General features: G+C 49.6%; 1 protein-coding gene across 2 annotated transcripts in view; it reads left to right on the top strand.

The window, feature by feature from the left end:
- SEPTIN11 (septin 11) overlaps positions 1 to 19,616 on the top strand; it is a 48,457-nt gene extending 28,841 nt beyond the window's left edge. Inside the window, exons 4-10 of one of the 2 annotated variants that reach the window (XM_030449751.1) lie at positions 1,050 to 1,236; positions 3,433 to 3,594; positions 5,435 to 5,531; positions 6,485 to 6,653; positions 10,821 to 10,953; positions 11,969 to 12,156; positions 14,665 to 14,719. In XM_030449751.1, the coding sequence (XP_030305611.1) occupies positions 1,050 to 1,236; positions 3,433 to 3,594; positions 5,435 to 5,531; positions 6,485 to 6,653; positions 10,821 to 10,953; positions 11,969 to 12,156; positions 14,665 to 14,704 (976 nt within the window). In that variant the 3' untranslated portion in view covers positions 14,705 to 14,719. Of the gene's footprint in view, positions 1 to 1,049; positions 1,237 to 3,432; positions 3,595 to 5,434; positions 5,532 to 6,484; positions 6,654 to 10,820; positions 10,954 to 11,968; positions 12,157 to 14,664; positions 14,720 to 16,146 lie in introns of those variants that run through there. The other variant, XM_030449750.1, reaches the window with a different exon arrangement.
- The last annotated feature ends 6,189 nt before the right edge of the window (positions 19,617 to 25,805 follow it).

Consider the following 25,805-nt stretch of genomic DNA (forward strand, 5'->3'; position numbering starts at 1 on the left):
TTAGGATGGGGATTGAGCAGGTTCTGCTTCCAGTTCTGTGTGGAAAACTCCATAGATTTTTTTTATTTTTTTTAAGAGAGATTTTACAGTAGTTGATTTCTGTAATGCTGCCTTTGTGCTGGACCTGACACCAAAATTCAGCTCTTGCTCCTGCTCCTGACAGGAGCTCCAGACACTGCCATATGCTCTTGGGTGAGAGAACAAAATGAGGAGGAGGTGCTGGGAGCAGGGATGCTCTGCAGCTGGGTCCTGCTGGGCATTGGCTTCTTTAGCAGACAAGAGCCAGTGGTATGGGTGGGGAATTCCCTCTTGGAGACAGGGATAGACAGGGCAGCAGGGCTTAGGAACAGCTTTTGGCCTGGCATAAATCTGAAGTGTGTTGGAGATTTCTCTGTGCTCCAGGTCTGAGTCCTCCCACTCTTTTGCTCTGGTGGGTTTTATGGTGCTCTCTCTGATATGATCTCCCAATGTATGGCCTTGCTGCTTTCCTTGCAACATATACCTCTGTATGAGAGAGGGAAAAACTGGCAAGTTCCCCTGCCTGTTAGTCAGATCAGGGCAGGTTACACTGCACCAACCTTTTTCCTTCGAAATGGTTCCCCCAAAGTAGACAAAAGGTGCAGTTGTCTCCTGAGCTTTCTTTACAGTCTTCAATTCCTGAAAAGTTCCTTTCATCTCCCTGTGAATCTTCCTTCCTTCTGAAGATCACAAGCCAGCTTTGGGACAAGCTGGGGTAGGTTTGATGTATAAATTGTCTTCTATCAGATGATTCCAGTGACAGAGCAGCAGCTCAGACTTTTATTTGGTGAGACTGCAGCACACATCCCTCTTTTCAGAGCAGCAGCTTTGTGGGACTTCCAGGCATCTGGAATCCAGGGGCTCTGAAATCCATGTGGCTTCCTCACATGTCCCTCTTGCTAAGGAAGGACTGGGGCTTGGGCAGGGGGAGTCCTGAGGGCAGCACTTGTCCTGCAGTGTGTACAGAGCACCCCATGAAGCTTCCTGTGTGCTATCCCTGGTTTTCTCTGTGCCATGTTCTCTCTCTGCAGCTACAAGCCCATAGTAGAATACATTGATGCCCAGTTTGAAGCCTACTTGCAAGAGGAGCTGAAGATCAAACGTTCCCTGTTCAATTACCACGACACCAGAATCCATGCCTGCCTCTATTTCATTGCTCCCACTGGGCACTCTCTGAAGTCCCTGGACTTGGTCACCATGAAGAAGCTGGACAGTAAGGTACTTGCTGCTTCATGTTATAACCCTCACGTGGGCCCTGCTAGTGCTTTTCTCATCTTGCCACAGACATAGTTAGTCCTGCTCAGAAAAAAAACCAGTGCCAGTTTTCAGTTGTGGGGAATTACAGAGGTGCCACGTAGGAATTTTACCTTAGGCTAGGAGCTAGAATAAATCATTCCTCACTGAAGCATGAGCTGCAGAGATAAGAGTTTCAACTCCTACCCTCTATCAGTCCCATCTTGGGTTAGGATATTTGGCTGCTTGCTCCACAGCTATGCTATGAAGTTGGCAATCTGAGAGCTGGAAGCTGTATTTATGAGGATGCACTAGGAAACCATAATGATTTTTTTTTCTTTTCAGTATGTTAACCAAGCCATAGTGAGAGGTTTGCACACAGCTGAAAAATCAGTTGGTTGTTAAAAAAAGAGAAGTGTTTTCCTTCTCAAAAGTGTAAATAAAAAGGAGAGGCTGAAGTTGAGCTCTGCTTGTTCTAGCAGTCAGACACTGTTGCCATCTCTCTTTCACTTCACCCTACAGATTAATTACATTCTTGTACAAAATCTGATTTGGTTAAGTGTGGATCAGATGAGAAGTACATCTAAAGCACTTCGTCATCCTACTAATCAATGAAAAACAAATCAAAATGCTGTGTCTGCATTCTTTGACTCCATCAGACAGAAGCAGTGATTTGATCTGCCATGGCAAATGCAGTGTTGTTCTAACCATCATCTGATAAACAAGAAGAATCTGAATAAATACATGACCTGGCATGTGCTGTTTCAGTTACCCTCATGATTAGCAAGAATAGGAACCAAACTTGGTTTAAACCAAGTTATGAGTTTGAAGACACAAGCTACTTGCAAGAAGAGTTAATCTGTTGTCTTCTAGGGAAATCAAGTGAGGTACAAATGTAAAACTGGAGTATTTAGAGAGCTTTCTGTGTGCTTGTTTAGATGATTAAGCAATTTAAATCAGTCCCCTTTGCACCCTTGGCACACTGGATCCTGATTCTGCAGAAGTAAAATGATGACAGTGGCTCTTTATTCCCTAGGATGGCCTATTGATTGGGTTCTATGCAGAGATGGAGAGCTCTGTTTGACTTAAAATAGGGTTATAGAGATCTACCTAAAGTGAGCTAATTGGCATTCATGTTTTATTTTTTGGCAAAGGGGGATTTAATATAAGAGGATTTTCAAGTACAGTAGTTAAAATCCCTTCATATAGGTCAATAGCAGCATCTTCCTTGCTTCTGTCTGCTGTTGCAAGGAAGAGCAAATCCTGCAGGATCAAAGAATTGTCCGTCTGGAGGGAGCAGAAAGGGCAAGAGAGCAAAAGGTTCCTCATCCTGATGCACCCCGTGCAGCTCCTCAGGGTGAGCTGCCACCTCCCCTCAGCTCCTGCTGCCCTGTCCAGGGGAGAGAGTCAGGAACTGATCTTTAATTTCTGTGTTAACTCCCCCACACAGTTCCCTTGGGTGGTTGTCTTGGAGCTGTGCAGGGAGCAGTGATGTCAGGAACAAGTTGTGTCCCATGAGGGCAGTGGAACCATGGCCCAGGTTGCCCAGGGAGGGGGTTGAGGCCTCATCCCTGGAGATGTTCAAGGTGAGGCTTGAGGAGGCTCTGAGCACCCTGATCTGGGTGAGGGTGTCCCTGATACTGCAGGGGTTGGACTGGGTGACCCTGAGAGGTCCCTTCCAACCCAAATCATTCTGGGATTCTGTGAAATCCCAGTGACCATCTGCTTCCCCCTCCAGTGGGGTAACCACAGCACTGCTGCCCCCTGGGTGTCCCTCTCCCCCCAGAGGCTCTTGTCCCAGCTCATGTCCCTTGCAGTGACCCAGCCTTCTGCAGCATGGAAGAAAAGTGCCTAAGTGGTAATTTCCTTTTTTTTTTTTTTTTTTCCTTTTCTTTTTTGGAACTGCCTGTATTACTCTATGACAGGATTTCCTGTCCAGCCAATTTGGGTGAGGAGGGGAGCAGGACAGGAAACAGCTTATTGCCAAACTTTGACTTCTGTGTAAGGCCATCAGTGCTGCTGCCTGAAAACCCTGCTGGAGGCAGCGGTGCTTGCAGCAGCAGCTCCAGGGAAGTTCTGGTGCTGGTGCTGTGGCACTGGGAGGTGTCTGCAGAACACAGAACATCCCCTCCTGGTGAGGCAGAGTGTGCTGGGTCTGCAGGTGCTGTCTTTGTCTTGCAGGTGAACATCATCCCCATCATTGCCAAGGCTGACACCATCGCCAAAAACGAGCTGCACAAGTTCAAGAGTAAAATCATGAGTGAGCTGGTCAGCAACGGTGTCCAGATCTACCAGTTCCCAACAGATGAGGAGACAGTGGCTGAGATAAATGCCACCATGAGTGTATGTTTCTCTGGGAGGGATTTGCTTGGTTTGCCTTGCCCCATCTGTGATGGTGGGGCAGGGTGGGCTGTGTTCCCTTGGGCTTAAAGGCTTCAGTCTCAGCACAGACAGCAGGCTGGGTTTGGGAGCTGGAGATACCCCTGATGTGTGGGCTGCTTGTCCTGATTCACTTCATTGTATGGCAAACAATTCTCTTTGAGCTTTTTTTCATATCCTTCCCCTGGCCCAGTATTCCCATCTCAGGAAAGGAAGAGGATGGGAGGATGGGCCCTGGTGTGATCAGGGCAAAGGGCTGGGGTTTGGGTTTCCTGTCCCAAACGACCACTTCTGTGTCCCAGTGAGGGGCTGATTCACTCCTGCCTTTGTTTCACTTTCCGGTGAGGATGGGGGTGTTGGCCATGATGTTTCAGCTCTCAGTGTGGCAGTGGCCATCAGCAGAAGGGCTCTGGCTCTCCCCCTCTTCCCCTGGACACAGGGGGAGGGTGAGCAGGGCTGGGGCAGACAATGTTTGGAATGGTCTCCCAGGGGAAGGGGGGGATTCCCCCACTTTGGGAAGTTTGAAGTCTCAGCTCTCTGGGGTGCTGAGAGATCTCAGAGAAACAATAATATCAGAAGGGTTGGAGCAGGGGATCCTTGAGGCCCCTTCCACCCTGGCACTCTGGGACTCTGTGAATTCTTTCAGTGGGGGTTACAGAGGAGAACCAGCCATTTCCCATGGCCTGATTGGGAGCATACAGAGAAGAACCTGAGCTCAGGGATTCTGGTGGTGATGAGCATCACAGCAGCACTGACAGAGCCCTCCAGTGGCTTTAGTAATGTGCAAGGGGATTTGCCAACCCCAAAGTAAGAGAGGACAAAAGCAGGTGCAAGGAGGAGATGATCATCTTTGTTTTTACAGGCAATGGAGGTATTAAGATAAAACCATCTCCTTGCAACTTAAACTTTTGTGTGTGTCCCAGCACAGCTGCTTGGAGATGGGGAATTGTCACAACCAGGTGTATACCAGACCCTCTCCAAACCTCTGTATTGCCTCCTCCTTTTCCCTGTGCTGTGGGGACAAGCTGACACAGCAGAAGGGAGATGGCTCTGCCAGGGGGCAGTGTGTGCACTCTGGGGTTCAATTTCCTCTGGTGCAGGTGGGAAACTCTTCCATCACATCTCTGCCACTTGGCCTCTTCTCCTCCCACCACAGCACCAGCTCCCAGAGCTTGTGTCCAACCTTGTGGATGCTGATATTGGCAGGGAAAAGCACTGGGAAGGTGGACTGGTGGCAGCAGACACACTGGTGGGAGGAGATCCCAGTTTGTCACCACCACACCCAGGGAGAGACTGGGACACAGCAGAGCCCAGTGACTCAGATGTGTCTGCCCAGGGCTGGGTGGACTCCTCTCTTCCCCTTACTCATAGCTTTGCCTTTTTAAGAGGAAGCTTTAGCACATTTTTCTAGCAACAGAAAAACTCCTGAATTTTAGTCTGCCTTCCTTGGGAGGCTGTACTTTGTTTTCTTTCTTTATTGTTTGACAGTGATTTTTTTTCTCAGTGCTCAAATTCAGTTACAGTTTGTAAAAGGTTTGTGCTTAAGATAGCCACAGTTTGTAATTACAGGAAGAATCTGTATGGCTCTTTTATTTTTAGGACTTGAGAATCTGGGACTTGAAATCTAAGCAGGTTTCTCCTCCAGATCATGCTGTCACTCTTTCTAAAACACCCACTGAATTGCAAAGGCATTTAAGCAACTTAAACCCAGCACAGCTGCCACAGTAAACAGTTTTCTGCAGGAACAATCCCTGGCAAGGCAACAAAGGAAATCCCTAACATTATTGTCCCTTTCCTTTCATAGGTTCACCTTCCTTTTGCTGTGGTTGGCAGCACTGAAGAAGTGAAGATTGGCAACAAGATGGCAAAAGCCAGGCAGTACCCCTGGGGTGTTGTGCAGGGTATGTTACCAAAAACATAAATAAGGCCTTGTCATCCTGGCTCATTCTGCTGAAAGGTGCAGTGATCCCTGCATGGTCCTTACCAAAATCCATTTTGAAAAAGCTCCAAGGCTTCTTCAAATCAGGGCTTTGCCAACTAGATCTGGGTGTGTAGGGGGGTTGGTGGGAGGGTGCTATGGGGGGTGTCAGCCTTGCCAGTTTGTATTAGTGAGAAAAACTCTTTGAGTTCTGCAGAATTGCCCTGCAAATGTTCCCCTGCAGCTCTCTGGGCCACTCTCCAGCTGGATACACAGCTGAAGCCACAGCTTATGTTTGGGAAGTCTTGGACTTGACACGTATCCTGCTGGGTTCTTGCTGTTCCCAGGAAACTAGGACCAGATAGTCAGAGAGATTTAGTGGGGATCCCAGAGAGACTTTGAAGATCTGGCTCTGATCTGCCTCTTTGCAGAGACAGCTGGGGTGGCCTGATGGGGTGCAGCTGGGGTCCTTCCCCTGTCCTTTCAGAGGGCTGGGAGGCCTGGGAAGAGTGCAGCACCTCTGGTGGGCTCTGGTAACCTTTCCTTTCAGTGCTGTTACAGACTGAGGCTTTGACCTGGCTGTGACTTGGATTTAGAGTGGATTTGAGTGGGAAGTGAAATCCTGTGTGCAAATAGCTCATCACCTTGTTGGTGCAGAAACGTGCTGGGAGCCAGGAGCTCTGTGACAGATGGGCAGCAACAGATCTTACAAAGCCAGTGAAAGGCCTGGAACTGGTGCCCAGGTGTTGTTGGGGTGGCTTCACCCCCATCACACAAAGCCTTTTGGGACGGACTGCCCTGGACTCTTCCTTGTCTGCATGAAGAATTCCAAGGCTGGCTAACCCAGGGAAAGCAGGAGAGATTTGGCCTCCTGGCTTTAACGTTCTCCTTGTGAAAGGTTTGAGGTGTTTTGTTTGGTTGGTTGGTTTTTTCCAGTGGAAAATGAGAATCACTGTGACTTTGTGAAGCTGCGGGAGATGCTGATCCGGGTGAACATGGAGGACCTGAGGGAGCAGACCCACAGCAGGCACTACGAGCTCTACAGGAGATGCAAGCTGGAGGAGATGGGCTTCAAGGACACAGACCCAGACAGCAAACCTTTCAGGTAGGAAGCCATCCACACATTCTTGTACAGCAGCATCCCAGGGCTCTTTCTTTCCTAGGTAGCAACTTTTCTCAGCACAAAATAGGGATATTTTATCCCTATTTTTCTTAAGAAGACTCTTAAGATATATTTCACTGTGGATTCACTAGCAGCTGTTGATAAAACAGCCAAAATTCACCTGCAGAAGTGAAGTTACTCCTTCATCTCTGAAGAATTCCATCTAGAAGTCATTCTGGAACTTACAGAATATTGGGAGAGCAAAACTGATGGAAATGAATGTTTCTGATTACATTTCCATTGACTCAAAAGCCCTTCATATGCTACAGGTGTTTCAGGCACACTCCACAAGCTTTTGAGGCTACAGAAGTGTGAGGGAGGTAAGAAAGGAAATCACATCTTGTCCAGCCAAAGAGATTGGAGGTGTTGGGCTTGGTGGTGTTTGCAAGAATGATGGAAGAGCCATGGTCACTTAAAACAGCTGAGAGCCAAAGATGTGCAGTGCCCTCTCCTACCCTCTGGCCTGGGGGCTGGACACTCAGGGAAACCTGGGGTGGCTGAAAGAGCCAAGTCAGTTTGCATTAACCTTTTGAAGGATGTCTGACATTGTTGACTTGTCTTTTTTTTCAAGCTGGAAGAATTTAAGTTTGGGGCTTGGAAGTTGATATATTTTTTTCTCCAGCCTTGCTCTTGCTTTCCTAAAACTTGTGAACTTCCAGGCTGCAGTGAAGCTTGGGCTCATCTTCCTGCTGGCAGCACTGTGAGCTTCATGGAGACTTGGGGGAATCTGTTGAGCAGCAAGTTTGTTAATCACTTCAGAAATGACTCCTGACACTTCTAGCCCTTGGAGAAGGAGAAGGTTTGAAATGGTTGGGTGATTCATTAGGTGCCTCCTTTCCTCCAGTGCAGACTGAGGTTTCACTGGCCACCAAAAGGGAGACCATGGGATAAATGTTCTTGTTGACCTTCCTGGAGTTTTTCACAGCTGGTCCAAGGTGTGCTGTGAAGAGGGTGCCATGGTCTGTTGCTTGAGGTTTGGCTTTTTACTATCTACAGAGTTTGCTGTCAGCTTTCTTGGTCTGAAGCCCAAATCATTAGCCAGGGACAACAGCTGTGTGGGAATCTGGGAGAGAGTGTTTGTTTTCTCCTCTCATTTCCTGTCTCCCATTCCTCCCCAGCTTCTCCCCAGTAATTGCCCCCACTGCCTTAGCACCATCCCATGCTTCTCTCTGCCCTAGGGGAAGGCAATCAGAATTAAACCTGCATCAGTCTGTGTTTCCCCCATGACACTTGCATGGCTGGGTTGGTGTGCCAGCCCCTGAGATGGCAGCCACACAGCTGTGCCCATCACCGTGGACATGGTTCATATGGGATCCTCAACAGGGAAGAGCCAGGTGGGCTTCAGAGCAGAAGGCAGAGTGGGAGCCTGACTTTGATATTTCTGGAAACCAGCACTCTGTGGTGAGCTGAGCAAGCCCTGAGCTTCCAACACAGACTTTGCATCAGTTCAGGGTTTTATTTGTTACTTGCTGAGTTTGTGCAGCTGCATTTATTTTGTAGCACAGAAACTCTGCTGGAATCATTTGAGCCCAGTTCTGTTATGAAGCCCAAGTGTGAAGCTTTATTGGATTTCCTTTCTGGAGAGCAATGGCTTAAGATGGGCTCAGCCCTTCCCTTTGAGGAATCTGAGGAATTTCCATTGCTTCCTGTACACGAGGCCTCTTTTGACCAAGCTATAAGTAGAAAGGAAATGAAAATGTACAGAACTTCTCCATCTGGCACATGCTAGTTGAGAACAGTTCTCTCTGGGTGCCTTTTCCTTCCACTAAACAAACAAAACCCAGGACCCCAGGCTGTTTGGCTGAGGCTGCTGCATCTCTGAAATGAGGGAAGCAGTAAGTTTGGCTCTTTCAATTCTTCCTTCAGAGACCAGGGATCCAAAGCTGCCTTTCTGCTGGACCTGGGCCCTGGGAGCCACAGGGACCACTGCTCCCTTTGTCCATCTTGGGATGAGCAGGGCAAAAGACCCCTGCAAAGCATTGGGAGGCCCTTCCATGAGGTGTGAAACAGGCAGTGTGCTGGCTGTGAGATTTGCTGGCAGAGTCCCCAGCACTTGTCCAAGCTGTGGGAGGTGAGGAGGAGCAGCAGTGCCCCCAGATGTTCTGCTCCATTACATGGGGACCCTTCTGCTCTCCTGCATCTGTTGTGGACTGGGTTTTCTCCTGCTCTGCTTCACCTTCTCAATTTATTTTTAAGAAAATCACTTGCAGGAGCATCATTCAGTGTGTGGGTGGTGTGGGGGAATCAAGTTACTCTTGTAATCTGGCTTCATATGTTTATATACTTAAAAAGCAAATTCCCATGTCTGGGAATGTGAAGCTGCTGGGATCCCAGTTGGTTTGGACTGTTATTCCTTTGGGCTGTAACTGTTTTTTTCATATTCAGCCTGGAGTTGCTGGGCCAGTTTCTCTGGGAATTTTGCTGCTTTGGAAGCTGGAGTAACTATAATAGAGAATGGAGTTTCATGTTAGTGGTTAAGCTGATTTTTAAGCTAGAAGCTGAGATTAGCATGGAACCTGGGACAATTTGACAGAGAGTCCCTGTCACCCTCACTCCTGCCAGCCTTTTCCTGCTTGCCTATCACCAGGCATTTTGGTTTTGGAGCTCTGCAATAAATAGTTTTACCATCCAGGCCCCAATTAGCAGTGTGCACTCTCCTGTTTGGGGCTGTCAGGCTCACTGAGCAGTGGAGGCTGATCTGCCCTCAGGGGTTTCCTAAGCTCCAGACCCTTCAGAAGGGTTTCTGAGTTTGTGTCCACAATCAGAGGATTAAATCCAAGACTGAATTTCAGGGAGATATTGATTTGAATCTCCTGATCTCTGATCTGTGTGATCTGGTTCTCAGTTTAGTTAAGAATCCAAAGATGCTTCTTGCATCTGCTCTCTCAGGAAACAATTTTTGTCATTTTTAGAATTAGATTTTTTGGTTCAATGTGTGGTCAGCTGGAACTGTGTGATCCCTCCAGGGTGATCAACACAAGAGCCACTCTGGGCATCCCATCTGGGGAGTATTTTAGGAGTGCCCATCAGTTAGCAGCTTTAAACCCAAGTCTTGAGTCTGTCTGTCAAGTTTTCTTCCCCCTTTGCCCCCCAAACAAAAAGCAAACAACAAAACCAAGCTACTAGAAAGTCATCCAAACCTTCACCATGTGCTAGGAAAGGCAGATGTTGGTTTAATGGGGTTAGGAAGTTCCACAGTCCCAGTGGTTAATGTGTTCCTTAGGCACACAGATGTGATATCAGCAGAGTTTTCATTTTAAAAATGCATTTTTTAAAAAGCATCTTGGGGGGAAATAGTTATCATTCCCACACTATCATTACAGCTGAACTATCCAGATCCATTTAAGGAATAAAATGAAAAGGAATTTGGCATTGAAAGTTCCTAAGAGGCTCTGAAAAAATCTCAGAGGTGCACAGACAGCATACTGTGTGTCCCAAATGTTTGCTGTGGTATCTGAGTGCTGGGGAAATAGAGGAATGCCAAGGAGTGGAGGGGGGATAAGGAAATGAAGGAATATCCCAAGATGTGGAGGAGGAACAGTGCTGCTCATTTGCAAGGGCTCAGGCTCCCTTAGCAGTTAAAGGAGAGAAAGGGGTCTCCCAAGGTGGCTTTACCAAAAAAAGAGCCCCTGAGCAGTGAGGAATGAAATCAGTTCTGCTCTGAGGCCCTGTCCTGCTTCATGAACTCCAGAAAGCCAGATTTTGCTCTCTGATCTGCCTGCCTCTGCTCCATGAATCCTGCACTTCCAATGAAGATTCCCAGGAAAGGGTGGGAGAAGCAAGGAGGTGGGACCTGGGCAGACCCCAAGCCATGAGAGCATCAGGGTTTGCTGTAGGGGCTTCTGTAGATGCTGGGTGGTTTTGGGGGTGCTCATCCTGTCCTGGGAAGTGCTTTACACTGAACACACGTGTGGGTTTGCTTGCCCTCCCAGTGCTGCCACCTAGCAAACTGGGATGGGGTGCTGGATGGAGGTGATGGTGCCTCTGCCTGCCAGGGACCTCCAGGGATGTTTGTGACCCCAAATGCAGCTCAGATCAGCAAAGGCTGGAAGTTGATGACTGTGCTTGGAACACAGCTCTGACCGTTTGCTTTCCCTGTGTTTTTAACAGTCTCCAAGAGACTTACGAAGCAAAGAGGAACGAATTCCTGGGTGAACTCCAGAAGAAGGAGGATGAAATGAGGCAGATGTTTGTCATGAGGGTGAAGGAGAAGGAAGCAGAGCTGAAGGAAGCAGAGAAGGATGTGAGTATGTTCTAACACAGAGGGCTGTGTGGGAAGGTTTAGGCTGGAGCTTTTCCAAGAGAGCCCTCAGAAGGTGAGCATCCAGATTCCAACATGAAGCCTGCAAAGGGCCTTGCTGGGCAGAGGCAGTCTCAGTTAGGCAGTGGGAACTCCATTCCCAATCCTACCATGGATTTAGGGCCTCACTCACAATCCTCTGCCACTTCCTGTCCCTGTACAGTGGAGCAGGAGTTATTCCCTGGCTTTGGGCAGCTGGAGGAGGAGGCATCCCCTGTGGAATGAGGAGTGGGAGGTGGTGCAGTGGGACAGGAGCAGCAGCTGTGGCTGCATAACCCCAGCAAGGCAGCTCCTCTCTCACCTCTCCAGTCCCACCTAAAGGAGAGAAGACGTTTGCTGCTCAAAGCAGTGCTGACTGGCAGTGGATCTTCAGCTCTGCCCTTTACCAGTGACAACAATTTGGAGACTTTCAGTCAGTAGATGAGGACTTCCCAGAGGGCAGTGAGTCCTACTCCTACTCAGCAGAGTTGCAGAGCAATGTCCCAGAACTGCCCTCCCATGAATTGCTGGGTGCATGTAGGTCAGCACTGATTCATGTGGGACACAAAATGCAGCTGTCCTGCTAGGGATGGGACCTGCTGGAGGAGCCTCTCTTTCTGCAGAGGCACAGAGAAGAGCCCCAGAGATTCATATCCCCCTGAGTGGCCATGGCCAGGTTTTCCTGAGGTTCCTAAGCATGAGAATCCACCTGGTGCAAGGCAATGAGGTTTGGAACATAGTTCCCTGGGCAATTCCAAAGCCTGTCATGGTCCTACAGCAACTCAAATTGCCACCAATGTGTGCACAAGTGTGTGTTACCTGCAGGGATGTCCTCACAAGGTCAGGCATGTTTGGGACAGGCCAGTGACTTGGTATTGGTGTAGTGAGTGCCAGCAGAACAGCTTCAGGCATCATTACCCATAACTGGGGGGGAAATTCTTCTCTTCCCCTCCAATTCTCCTTCTCTCTGTCCTGGCAGCTTCACGAGAAGTTTGACCATCTAAAGAGGACTCACCAAGAAGAGAAGAAAAAAGTGGAAGACAAAAAGAAGGAACTTGAGGAAGAGCTGAACAACTTTCAGAAGAAGAAGGCAGCAGCTCAGCTATTACAGTCACAAGCTCAGCAGGCAGGTTCTCAGCAAACCAAGAAAGACAAGGACAAGAAAAAGTAAGCAGATGTCCCCCACCTCCTTTGTAGGGTTTGTTACACTTTGGGAGGTTGTTTTTTCTTTCTTGCTGCATGTCTGTATTTGCTTTTCCCCATTACCAGACTGGAAACTGGGCTTTTATCAGCCTGATCAAATAAAATATTTTTTTCTAAAGGGTGGGCCAGGGACATGATCTTAATTTTTCTCTAGAAGAATAACTTCAAGTTTTATGTTGAAGTCTGACTGGTATGGGAGAGCAATTGGATTGTGGAGGTTTGACCTGTGATCCCTCCAGCATCTTCTGGAACAGCTCTGGGATGTTCTGGATTCAGTTTCATCTGCCTCAGCCAGAATTAGTCACGGGGTCTCCATCCATCCCTTCACCCACGAGTAGTCTCCAGTTTCCCATTCCTTAGGTTATAGCTGCAAGTAGAAGTAGGTTAGAACCCAAACCCACCATGTTATTTTTACATGGGAAATGCTAGTGCCAAAAGTGAATATTTGGAAGCTTGCTTTAAAGACAAGAAGGATTTGTTTTGTTTTTAAAAACAAACTACTATGGTACCATAATTGCAGGTAAATGACATTTGTGTCGAGGTGAGGTAATAAGCTAAGAAACCTTTTAGTAAGATAATAGCACTGGTTTTTACTCTTTTATACTGGTATGCTAGGAGGACAATCCTCTACCCTCCAGTACTCTGAGATTCCAGCACAGCAGTAGGCACCAAGTGTACCTGTGGGCAGTCTTGTCCCATGGTCACTGTTGGGAGGTGGAGTTTCAGGTGTGCTCAGTTTGGACCTGGCTCTGCTTCTGTTGAGGCTGGAGGAACAGTTCCAGTGATGGGAGCTGAGAGTGAAGTCACTGCAGAGCTCCCCTGAAAACCTGGAGCTTTTTGGGTTGATCCAAACTGATGTAACCACCACCTCCTTTTGCTGCCTCCAGCTGGGGATGGCTGTGTTTAGCTTGGTAGTAGTGTGAGAGCACCCTGCTTCCTATGTGCTACCAGCTACTTCCCCCTGCATTAAAAACCAGAACCCAAGCTCCACTTGGCTGTGGTGTGTCCAGTGAAGCCAGGCAAACCCTGCAGAGGTGAAGCAGCTTGTTAATGGTGTGCTTGGCTAGACAGGTTACAGAGGCTGCTTGGAGGCCTCCTCTTGGAATTCCCATCCACCTTTTCCAGTAAGGGAATCCTCACACAAGTCCTTTCTGGGGCAGCTGTGGTGAGGGTGCCAGTGGGTAACTGCAGGGGGGAAGCTGTGGAGCTGGTGATGCAGCAAATCCCTCACTGGGGTTCAAACCTCTTGAACCCACACACAAAACCAACAGTTCCAGGCTTCTCCCAACAGTTCCAGGCTTCTCCCAACAGTTCCAGGCTTCTCCCAGCAGCTGGTAGCAAAGGGCTGTGTTCCTTAAGAGAGTCTGGCAGGGGAACACACTTGGTTCTTCCACCAGCAACGTGTTGATGTTAATCAGAACACTTGTAGGGCTGTGGTGTGTGGACACTTCTCACCCCCCATGCTAACCTGTGAAGTTGAGTCAGGTCTGAGCTGCCTTACAGCAGGAGCCTAGGAGGTTCTGTTGTCTTGCAGATATAATAGTATATTTTTATACTTTGGGAAGTTAGGCTGCTGCTTGCTGCATGTCCCCAGTCTCTACTGCTGGTTCAGTACCCATCACTTGTTGTTTCTGCCCCTGGCTTCCCCAGGGCAAGTGGGGAGGGCCCTAGGGCAAGTTTCTGCTCTGATGTAACTGGATGTAGCTCCTATGGAGCTCTGCTGCTTTGTGCTGAGAACCTGGCCTTGGGCACCTGCTGAAAGCCAGGGAGCTGCTTGTGTGCTGCATGCTCTGCTTGGGTGCAGAAAGCATTGCTAGAGACTGGGCAGGGTTGTGTTGAGCTGGAGAGAGACAGTGTCAGCAGCTCCTGTCCACCTGAAACCATGGAATGTTATCACAGTGTCAGGGCTTGGAAGGGACCTTTAGAGCTCATCCAGTCCAACCCCTCTGCCCCAGCAGGATCCCCCAGGGCAGGACACACAGAACACATCCAGGGGGGGTTGGAAAGTCCTCAGGGAAGGAGACTCCAGAACCTCTCTGGGCAGCCTGGGCCAGGGCTCCCTCACCCTCACAGTGATGAAGTTTCTCCTCATGTTGAGGTGGAACTTCCTATGTTCCAGCTTAAAATGCCCTTGTGCCATGACACCTGCAATAGGATCAGGCAGAATGCCAGTCTGCTCTTGCTCACAGGAGAGCTCAGTCCTGATGATTTGTTTCCTATGAAGAGCAGAGCATTCTGAAGACCCTTTTTCTTATCTTTTAAACAGAGTCAGTAGCTTAATACTTTTAACACCTCTGCAGTTTTTTCAGCTCTTAGCTCTGTGAGCAGTGGAGTCTGGGGAGGTTTGTAACTCTGGGTAGTCAGTGTCAGCTCCAGTTTGGTGCTGGGGAGGTGGCTGGCACGTGGCCAGCGTGGGGTACGTGGGTGTTCCCAGTGACTGTGACAAACCCCATTTCTGCTTTGCTGCTGCAGCCACAGAACTCCACTCTTGAGGAACATGCTGGTGTTCTAGTGTGGCTCCACACCAGGTGCTGTACCTGCTCCCCTTCTTCTGTAGTGTCTGAGTTACTAACAGGGCTTGGGAAGGACACGCTGGTGCTTTGCTGGGTACCACACCTTGGGGGTTCTCCAGGCTTTAGGATTCTCCTTGTGCTCTAATGGAAAGCTGCAGGGTGGGGAGGTAAGGCTCTCAACCTTTCTCTGTGCTGACATGAACTGAGGTGGTTCTTGGGCCAGAGGCAATCCTTGCCATGCACAGTCCTTGGAAGCCTCCCCAGAAGCAAAAGTAATTCATGGGAATGCTTTTTCTTCATGTGGGATCAGATTTCTCCAACTTGGACAACAGAGACTTTCCACTGAGCTCTGCAAGCCAGAGGGAAGGCTCAGGGTGGAATCTGGGGTTGGCCTAAGTCCATGAGGAAGAAGTTGGCCCTCTTGATTTCCAGGCCTTTCCTGGAGGAACAACTTGGCTTTTTACACATTCTTTTTTTTGTGATCCATTTCTCAGATTCCTGTAGCTTACATATTTTATTTTTTTTTTCATCTAAAAGTGGTGCAGCCCTGGCCTGCTGCAGGCCATGCTGTTTGCAGGACAGCACAGCTGTGTGCCTCAGACACACACTCAGGTCCTACCCTGGCTCTGGGGCTGAGCATGCTCATCAAGCCCGTGCCAGCGTTTTGGGATGGGGACTGTGCTTCAAACCTGAACAATCTGGAGCTGGTTCCTTGGCAAAGCCAAAGCAGAGCAGCAAATATCCCTCTGGTGCTTGCCTGGAGTTTGGGAGCTGGCCACATGCATGCCTCAGCATATGCTGTTGTCTTTCTTGCTCATCCTCACACCCCCCTGGAGCCAGGACCATCTGTTTGGGGCTCCATTCCTGGTTATTTCGAGCTCTTTCTGCAAAGCAGAGCAAACCCTTTTTTTCCAGTTCCCTCTCCATGTGATGGTTTCCAGCCCAACACGACTGCTTTGGCCCCTCTTGGCCAGGCATAGTCCCTGAAAGCTGCTGTTTGCTCAAGTGTTGGGAGACACCGTGGTGCCCAGCCCTGGGATTTCCTGACTTTGGGTGAAGGCTGAGCACCCAGGGCACCCACGTCAAGTGCTCCAGGCTGGACATCTGCAGCCATACCATGAAAAAACAAAACCTGAAGACACCAAGCACATACAGACTGCACCCTGGAGTAACTTATGTGCTTGGTTGTGCAGTAGTTCTGCCCCCTCTGGTTTTCTTTTTGCTTTTGCTTGTCTTAGGCTAGAGTAGAGTCTGTCCTTGAGGTTGAATTTCTTTTTAATTCCATAATCCATCTGCATGCACACCCACCAGAGCAGGTTGCTGGTGTTGGCTCCCCCAGCTTTCTTTGATTTTGTTTTTGGTTAACTTTTTGTTTTTTTTTTTCCATTTTGGGTTCTATTATTGCTAACTTCTTTTGTTTTTTGTTTTTTTTAACTTGCAGTGCAAGCTTCACATAAAGCCTGTCAAGCCAAGGATGTTCCTGCATTCACCTGCTTTTGCAGTAATGTGTCTCTGCCACCTGTTTTCTTTCTTTTTGTTTTATTTTTTTTTTTTTTTTTTAACATGAATAACTATTAACTCATCTAATAACATAGTGGGAACAAGGAGGAAGAAGGGTTGGGTACAGTGCTGTATGCAACTAGACATTCAGGGGTGGGTGGAGGGGCAAGATAACAATAACATATATTTTTCTGGTCCAAACCAGCAGCAGTAAATAATTTTTGGCCCCATATTTTGACCTGAGAGCCAGGGCTGGACATCAGCAGCTCAGGGGGAGCATCGTTGGCTGGATGAGATCCTCAGTGCCTCCCCTGCTCCCTGTGCTGAAGGGTGGGGGGGTCCCTGGGTCTGCAGAACCAGGCTGAGGGAATTCCTGCTCCAGAGGAGCTCAGCCCAGTCCCCAGGGGTCCCTTCAGTCACTGGTGGTGCTGGAGCAGTGAGGGTCCTGTGTTGGGGAGAGGGATGGGGGGTGTGTGTGTGTGTGTGTGTGCAGATAACCCACTGTAACTGACCTGCATGCCATGACATTTGCATGAGACTCTTTACTACTTCCTGGGTTTGTCTGACTTGATCATAGGAGTGGGTTTGGATTTATTGGCAGATTTTTCCAGTCCCCCCCCTCTTCCAGTTCAGTGTGGTGGCCACCAGCTGAGCTGGAGCTGCAGGGGGAAGGACATTGCTCATTGTCACCTCCTGTCACTGCCCTAGCACAACCTCTGGAACCTCCCCTGGTACCCGGGCTCCAGTGTGCATCCCCTGAGCAAGGCTGAGCAGCCCTTAGGCCATCAAATGCCTGGGCAGGGGGGAAGTCACAGCCTTCAGCAGCCTCTCAGAGCCCTCAGGGAGGATCCAAAGCAGATTTAGCACAAGCCAGACCTCACTCTGTGGCCAGCAAGGTGTGGGAATTGCTCTGTTTAATGTGTATTTTTTTTATGCCGTTGCTTTTTGGACAGAGTCTTTTCCTTCCTTCCCAAGAAGTGGCGAGCCATGCTTACCCTATGACTTCTGGAGTTCTTTCTCTCCTGCTGATGTACAGCCAACATTTCCACTGCTTCTAGCTAGGTAGTTTCCTCTTTCTTTCTCTAAAGCACTCTTAAAAATAACTCTCTCCACCTGAGTCTCATGCACTGCAATTCTTTGCTTGCTTTGGGGATGGAAATTCTTGCCTCTCGGGGGGGAAAAAAAAAAGGCAGAATCATCACTTTTTCTGAAGTGTTGGATTGGGAACTGTGTTTTGGGCTCAGCTTTTGGGTTGTCTTGGTTTTAACTCACTGCTTAAACATGGCTCTGGGAAGAGGATATCTAAATACAGGGGCTTGAACAGAGCAGAAAAATATTTGAGATGAATAGAATAGAAATAAAATAGTTGAAGTTTCTCTTTTGGGGGGTGTTTTCAGTTGCACCTTCTGGTCTTATTAACTCTGATGCACTTGTTGTAAGGTTAGATAGCTTTGCTAGGGAGTTGTTTAGGAAAATGAAATGATGGTTCTTGTGGCTGCTGGAAAACCAGCTTTAAAATCTGGAGTTATAAAGGAAGAGGTTTGGTTTTGGCATGAGGTTTGTCCTGTCACATCAAATGCACATCACTGGCTGCTTGTGGCAGTAGCTTTGCTTTAGCTGTCTCTGTGCATGTCCTCTTTTTACTTATCTGCCTTTTGTGTCAAGTAGAAAACTTAATTTTAACATTTACTTGTCCTGCTTCATTTAACAACCCTTGAAGGGATGTTTGGCAGGGGAAATCAGCTGAGTCTTTTTTATTTTTTATTTCCTTTTTTTGGACAGAAAGCTGTGGCCAAGTGTATTGTATTTTTGGTTGAGTTTCTCCAGCAAAAAGCAAACTGTCTGGGGGAAACCTGAGACTAAACCATAAGCTTGAAAATTGTAAAGGTATCGTTTTGGTTTGTTGCCAAAGGAGATATTAATGACTCTTTTTTTTTTTCCTCCTTAAACCCCTGGGCCATGTTTAGCTTGTTACTGCTCTGCTTCTTCTAAGTCTTTTTTCACAGTAGCTGCTGATTCTGCATGGAGTAAGTGGTTACACTCTAGCTGGATGTGCTTCCACCTTTGCATGTAAGTACAGTAGTAGGAGACTCACCCTTTCTGCCTTACTACTGATATGCAACCAGGTGTCTTTCTCTAAGGGGTTCTTTTAAGTCCACTTCCTTACAAGTGGCATGGGTAAGGAACAGCTTTGAAGCTTCCTGCCATAATCTGCTTTGGCTGAGATGCTGAAAAAGAAGCCCCAGGGAATGCACCATCCATGAACACCTCCAGCCACCCAGCTTGGAGCTTGCAGGCCCCTGGGCAGAGGCACTGCAGCCTTTAGTGGGTGTTGGACAGGCAGGACATCAGCTGCATGGCCCCCACAAGGAGGTTTCCAAACCTCAGAGCATCCCAAAAGGAGCAGGCAAGCACACTGAAAGGTGTTCCTGGTGTGTGCTGGTGTTCCAGGGCATGGAATGAGCCTCCTGGAATGGGAACCCAAACTCCAGGTTGCTGAAAGGGGCCAGGGTGGCTCTGTGGAGTGGGCAGGTGTGTGTCTGGCAGTCAGCTGGAAAGGTAGAGGGGAATAATAAGGGTTTTGCTTCCCCCAAAACCTCCCTGGGGCTGCACAGCTCCTCTCCAGGAGGGCAGTAAGTAGGAGGCTCCCTCTGAGCTTTGGGGTGTTTGCAGCACCAGGGTTTGGGGAACAGTGCCTGGCACCCACCCCAGGAGCCTCTGTGTCCCCCCATGGGCTTTGCTGGCTGGAAATCCCAGAGAAATCAAGGAGCTGTGTCCCTCTGTGTCTCTCTTTAGCATCTCTGTATTTGGTGTGAGCAGTGTTTCTCCAGGCAGCTCTCCCTCTGCTCTGCTAAAGCCTCCACGTGAGAAGGGAAATGTCCTTTTGTGTGTGTGTGTGTGTGTGTGGTCACATCTGATCTGTCCAGCTGAACCCAGCTTTGCCATTTGTCCCTCTGAGATGTTAAAGAGCCACCTCTCTCTGTCTCTCCTCCAAGGACCCAGGTTGCATGTGCAGTGGGTGCTCTCCACCATGCTCTGAGCAGCACAGAACTGTACAAACAGGAGGGGTTGGTTGCTGTGTGGGGGTGTTTTTTAATTCACGGAAAAATAAAGCTGTGAACAGCAGTAGGAATATTGTATTTGTATACATTTTTAATATCCTGGTTGCCTTAATTGATAGATGTAGAACTTGATTACCTTGCTATTTGCAAATTAACCCGTGTTTGTAATGGAATAATTCTGTAACCTGCCTACGGTGTTCATGCCAATTATATGTATGCATCTGTTAGATATTGTCACTTCATTGGATGTTAAGATATTTCCCTCTTTTTTAATTACAAGTTGAATAATAACCTTATAGCATAAGCTCACTTATTTCCTACATGTGCTTTAGTTTACATAAATAATGCCAACACTTGCAGTGGGGAGGGGAAATACATTTTTACCCAAACATTTTGATTTTTCTGGTGGCCTTTGTGACTTTCTGTGACAGGCAGGAGGGGCTGAGGAAGCTGAGGTTCCCAGCAGGTGGGTTTGTGCCCTTGAGATGCCTCTCTAGGTTGGTGCTGGTATTTGTCAGGCACTTTTTTATGGCTTTTTGAGCTTTTTCTCCAAACCAGTTGGTGTCCTGAAGAGGTCCAGGGCTCTCTGGTGCAGTCGGTTTGTATGACACCTCCCCAGAGCACTCTCCCCTTGTCTTCAAAATGTTGTTCCTCGTGTGTGTTTGGTTTGGTTTGGTTTTTTTCCTTCCTCTCTCACTTTTTCATTTCAATTCTGAACCTCTCTTTCTCTTCTGTTTCTCTCTCTTTCTGTAGCTTCTTCTTTATGTAACGTCACCTCTCCAAAGCCCCCACACCCTCTCTCCCGGTGGAACCAGGGCACTGGAGGAGCCTGGAGCCCCGGGGCAGAAGAGCCATCTCATTCCTCCATCACCTCTGCCCTTCCTCTCTCCTCCCTTTTTCTTTCCCTCCCCTGGCTCTGGGGCTGTGGGATCTCTGCTCCCTCTGCTGCTCCGACACAACCAAGGCTGCCAAAAAATGAGAGGTAACTGCTGGAGGAGGGAGCCTGACCCAGGCTGGGATGCTGCCCTGCTCCAGGTGCTCTGGGCTTGCCTGGGCTTCTGTTTGCCCTTTTTTTTTGCCATAATATGCACCTGGTGACAGGTAGGATGACAGCCCAGGGCAGTGTGGGTGGCAGGAGGACTTCGTTTCTGCCTCTGAAAATCAATTTGGGCTCTTTTGGACACCACAACTTCATCACCAACACTGGAAAGAAGTCCTGTGCTGGAAAGAAGTCCTCAGGCCTGGGTGGCTTCTTATGGTCAGTTGTGGGAAGCCCAGGTGGCTGAGGTTTCCTGCTGCTGCTGCAGTGATGGAGACTTGGATTTGGGGCTCAGTTGCCTTTGGATGAGCAAAGTAGGGATCTGCTTGGGCAGCTGAGCTGCACTGACTTGAGTTTAGATGGAGGGCTCCTTGGTGTCTTCATGAAGCCTAATTAGGGATTTTTTTGTTGCTTGTTTTGTTTGGGTTTTTGTTGTGGTGGTTTGATTTTGGTTGTTTTGTGTTTTGGCTTGGTTTTTTGGTTGGTTTTTGGGGCTTTTTTGGGGTTTTTTTGGCAGTCTTTGGTGTGGAGTAGTTGTTTATAACTTGTTTGCCTTGGAAGTTCATTCAGTCAAAAAGCTTGAGAAGTGCCCAAGTTGGATTGAAGGTGAAAGCAGAGCTTGCAAACTTGGTCTGTAATGACCTCTAGCTGGCTTGGGATGGATGGATGGAAGGAAGGAAGGAGACACCTGATCCTACTTGGATGTTTTTCATGTGGGGTGATGCACTTATTTTTTATTTTAACTGAATTATTCTCCTCATCTGCAAACCTCAGTGAAGGAATTCAGCTCCTTTAACCTGCCATGGAAAAAGCACTGTTAAAGCAGTTAGATTTTGCCTCTCCCAGTCCCTGTGTGAAGCCCAAGCTGCCAAGGCTCTGGGTTTTTTTTCAGAAGCACAATGTTCCTCAGCACTCTGCAGTGCCAAGGCTTTGAGCACTAGAAGCTCTCTCCAGCCAGGTCACTGTTTTTTCTTTTAAAGCAGCAGAAAACCTGTGTATCCTGGAGACATTTCCAACCGCTTAAGTGACTTAATAGGCACAAGAAGAAAGCTAATTAAATATTGAGCTTAGGTGTGTGCTGTAACAAGTTCCCTGCTCTGCAGATGGAGTTGCTGACCAGTGCCCAGACTGGAGGGATAGCAAGATTTGCACAATTGTAGCTTAGGACACAATTACCATTAATACCAACACCAATACCAAGCTCTCAAGGCTCCAGTGAGCTCAGGAGATTCCTTCTGAGGGTCTGCTCAGCAGCCACTGGTGCTCACCAGGAGCAGCCAGGTCTGGAGAGCTTCCCAGGCAACTTCTGGGGGGAAAGCAGCAGAGGTGGTGATGCCTTAGGAGCCTTCAGCCTCCCCTCTGGGAATTCTTTTATTCTGCAGAACTCTGGGGCTGCTTTGCTCCCTGGCAGTAGTGGCAGTGCCTGCAGGGGGGGATCCTTTCTGTGCTGCTGGGGCAATGGGATGAGCCCCAGCTCTGAAATCAGCTCAGGGACCTTGCAGCCCCAGTGCTGTGGGACTGGGAGATGCTGGTCCCTGTGCCTTGTGCAGGAGCAGTGTCACCCCCAGTGCTCCCCTCCTGGAGGCAGAACATGGCTTGCCTGTTAAAACCTGAGGTCAGGAGTGTTCTGTCTTCTCTCAGGGACTCATCTGTGAAACCTCCATGGTAGCCTCCAACTTGCCCAAATACCCTCCTGGTTCACTTGCCCACTTGGCTCCTGCAGCATCTTGTGTGGTGAGACCCTCCCCAGTGCTTCAGGGCAGGAGTCTTCTCCTTATTCCCTGGACTGTTTTGCTTTGGGTTTTTGGTATCCATGGAAGCACTGTAGTGTGGGGTTCTCTGGTGGCAGTAGTGGTGTAAAACCCAAGCCCTGTGCCATGGCCTCTCTTGTTACTGACTGCACTCATGATGGGCACAGAGCTCTCTCCTCTCACCACCTCTGCTCTGCTGATGGCAGTGGTGTAGGGCCCAGGGGCATCAGTTACTGCAAATAAGAAGGGAAAAACCTTGGTGATTTATATATATATATTTTTTTTTAAATCCTGTCCCTTAAGAGAGGCTATTAGGTGTTGCTGACCCCAGCAGCTCATTCCCTGTGCCCAGTGACTCTGAGATGTGTGACAGACAAGATCTGCAGGCTGGCAGCACTCAAGGATGGATTCCCATCCGTTGGCTCAGCCCTGGGCTTTTCAAGAAGCTCTCAAGCCCTTTCCTTCCAGGGTTTTCCTTCTGCCCTGGGCTTTTCAAGGAGCTCTCAAGCCCTCTCCTTCCAGGGTTTTCCTTCTGCCCTTCCCACCTGCTGGGCTGTACCTGATGTGGTGGTTGTGCAGCAGAAGCATCCTGGGGCCAGGTGAACCTCCTGTAGGCTGCTGTGTGAAACAGGCTGAAGAGGGTCAAAGCCCTGTGTTGGTCGACTTCTAAACTCCAAGTAGAGAAATATTTTAAAGCTTTGTATAAGGAGGGGCAGCAAGGTACAAACCAAATGCCCTCACTTACATGAACTGCCTTCATTTTGCAGCTCTAGAGTTTTGCTGAGTCCTGCCTGCACCTCTGGATTGCTGTTTCCAGAAGGCCATAGTGGAGTTAGAGAAAGGCACTAATGATAAATAGGATGGAGCAGCAGCAGCAGCAGCCTCAAGGTGAGAGGACAAGGCCTTGGAGAGCTCAGTTTGGAGAGGGAAAGGCTGAGAGGAGAGGGAGGATCAGCCCAGCTGTGAGCTGGAGGTTGCAGCAATGGCCTCTAGAGGTCCCTTCCAGCCTAAATTTCTTTGTGATTCTGAGTTACAAACTCTCCCAAAGGTGGTGGCTGTGGATGCTGACCTGCCAGCTGGAGGAGTAGCACCCAGCTGGAAGGAAATCAGCTCCAAACATGGAGAAACTTCCTTACAGAGCTGGTGATGAGCTGCTGGAATTTGTTAGCTCAGGCTGTTGAGGCAGGTGGTACCAGCAGAGGGTTTGGGGGCTTGTTTATTTGTTTTTAAAAAGGTAAATTCATGGGGAACAGAGCCATATGGAGCTTTAAGGGTGGGGAGGGGAAGCAAATGGAACATCCCTAATCTGGTGGTGGTGGATACTGGGGATGAGAGGAGGAGAGCAGGGAGTCTGGATGGGCACTGGGAGAGGGGCTGAGGCTTTCCCAGCCCTTGGGAGCTGTGGGGGGAGGAGGTGTCAGCATGGGGAGGGGACAGCAGGGAGGAACCTGTTGTGGGACACCACAGAGAGGGTGGTTTGTCACCCGGGGTCACCAAATAACCCCAGCACAGCTAGGGAAGCTGCTTCATCCTGAGGAGGGAGTGGGTGCCCAAGTGTCAAAGGCAGGGGAGGAGGTGAATCCGTGTCCCCAGGGCAGAGCTGGGGATGAGGCTGAGGCTGCTCTGACTGCAGAGCAAACTCCTGGGGCAAGGGGTTTATCCCAGCAGCAGGGAACTCTGACTGGTTTCCAGTCTGGCCTGGACTCCTCCACTCACCACTGGTGCCAGAGTGGGCAGATCCTGTGCTCAGCACCTTTGGTAGCCCCTTGGCAAGCCCCTGGCATGGAGCATCAGTGATGAAGCTTGTGGGGTGGCCACATGAATATAAGGAGTCAGAGGCAGCAGCGGCTGTTGTGGGGGTTCCAGGGAGCCCTCCAGGCCCACACTGTGTTCTGACAGTAGGGACAGCACTCACTCACACACACCCCTCACACACACAACAGCCACACACACACAACACCCACACACACACACACCACTCACACACACACACCACTCACACACACACCACTCACACACACCACTCACACTCTCACACACACACAACACTCACACACTCACTCACAGTCACTCACACACACACCACTCACACAAACACACTCACACTCACACCCACACCACCCACTCACACACACACCACTCACACTCACACACACCCCCCTCACACACACACAACACTCACACACACCACTCACACACACACAGTCACACTCACACCACTCACACACACACCTTCAGCTGCTGCCCCAGGACTGAGCAGATGCCTGGGGGCCCCCTCTGTCCCATGTTCCCCACCTGGGTGCTTTATGGGGTGGAAAGTGTCAGGTGGGAAATGGTGTTTTCTCTTTGGCAGTGCAGGTTATTTCCAGATCAGCTGGGCCTGGCTTGGAGCTGAGCTTGCTGGAGTGTCCAAAGGCCAAGTCTGGCTTTGACCATCCCCTTTTTAGCAGCAAAACCCCAGGGATGCAGCCCTGCATTTCCTCAGTGGCTCCTGGGACACAGGCTGACTGGTCCCCAAAACACAACCCTCTCCTCCCAGGGCCAGATGGACCCCAGGGTGGGGGGTTAGATGGGTGCAGGCAGCCTGGTTGTGTTTTACAGCAGAGCTGGGCCCTCCTGCACCCGGGACAGGGCTGGTTTTGAACATTAATCCTCTGCTCTCTGCTGCAGCCTCCACCTGGGTGGTGCAGCCACCTCCTGGGTGCATCTGGGTGCCCCAGACACAACTGGGTGTTCCCTTAGGGACACAACCTCTACGTGGTGGTGGTGTGAAAGGGTGTACTGAGCAGGAGAGGGTTCACAGCTGAGGTGGAGGGGAAGAGGCCAGTTCAAGAGGTGCATCTGCAGTTGCAGAGATTGGGTTTTTCCTTTGGCATCTGGAAAAGCAAAAGGGAAGAGGATGCTGCTGGGTTACAGAGCCAAGGAGAGGCCCCACAAGAGGAGAGGCAGGCAGCAGGGCCCTGCAGAGGTAGGTGCACCAAACAGGGGCTGGGCTTTGTCTGTCTCAACCTTATTTTTTGGTGGTGGAGTTGCCTGTATCCAGGCAGAAGGGAATCAGTGAGCATTTGGTTTGAGTGGCAGCAGAATAAAAGTGATGTGCTGGGGTGTGTGTGGCTCACAGGAGCAGGGTGTCCCTTGGCAGGCGGGGTCTCCTCTCTCTCTTTGGGGATTTGCCTTGCAGGTGCATGCAGAGCTGGGCTTGGGGCAGCACTGGGAGTGTCTGGTTTGGGGGCAGAGCAGGAGCAGGGTCTGCTCCGTTGCAAACAGAAGGAAAACCACCTCACAAAGCAGCTCCCCACAGCTGCAGCACATTGAAGACCTGCTCCTGCAGTATCCAGATCCCTCTCCCCAGGCACAGCCTCCCTCCCTTCTGTTCCAGCCAGGCCCCTGCCAGCTGATGCAAGCAAATCCCTTCCTTTTCCCAGCCCCAGGCCACCCCTCTCCTTGTGCAGCTCTGCAGCAGGGTTTGGGCTGGAGCCCTCCCAGGTGCCTGTGTGCTGCTGCTGCCCTTCAAACCTGGAGAGAAAGGAGTGTGAGGAGTGTGAGAAGCCAGTGGAAGGTGAGGCTTGGGATTTATTGCTGTGGGGTGACAATGCCACAGTGCTTTGGTCCCCATCTCCTCTCCAGGATGTCTCCCCTGCTGTTGGGAGCCACCTGATGGATGCTGTCACCCCCCAAAACTCTCCCTGTGGGTTTGGACCCTGCAGGCTGATGCTGTCAGGGTGAGAGCCCTGGCTCAGCCTGTTCT

This window comes from Calypte anna, chromosome 4A (assembly GCF_003957555.1).
Source record: "Calypte anna isolate BGI_N300 chromosome 4A, bCalAnn1_v1.p, whole genome shotgun sequence".
Lineage (NCBI taxonomy): Eukaryota > Metazoa > Chordata > Aves > Apodiformes > Trochilidae > Calypte > Calypte anna.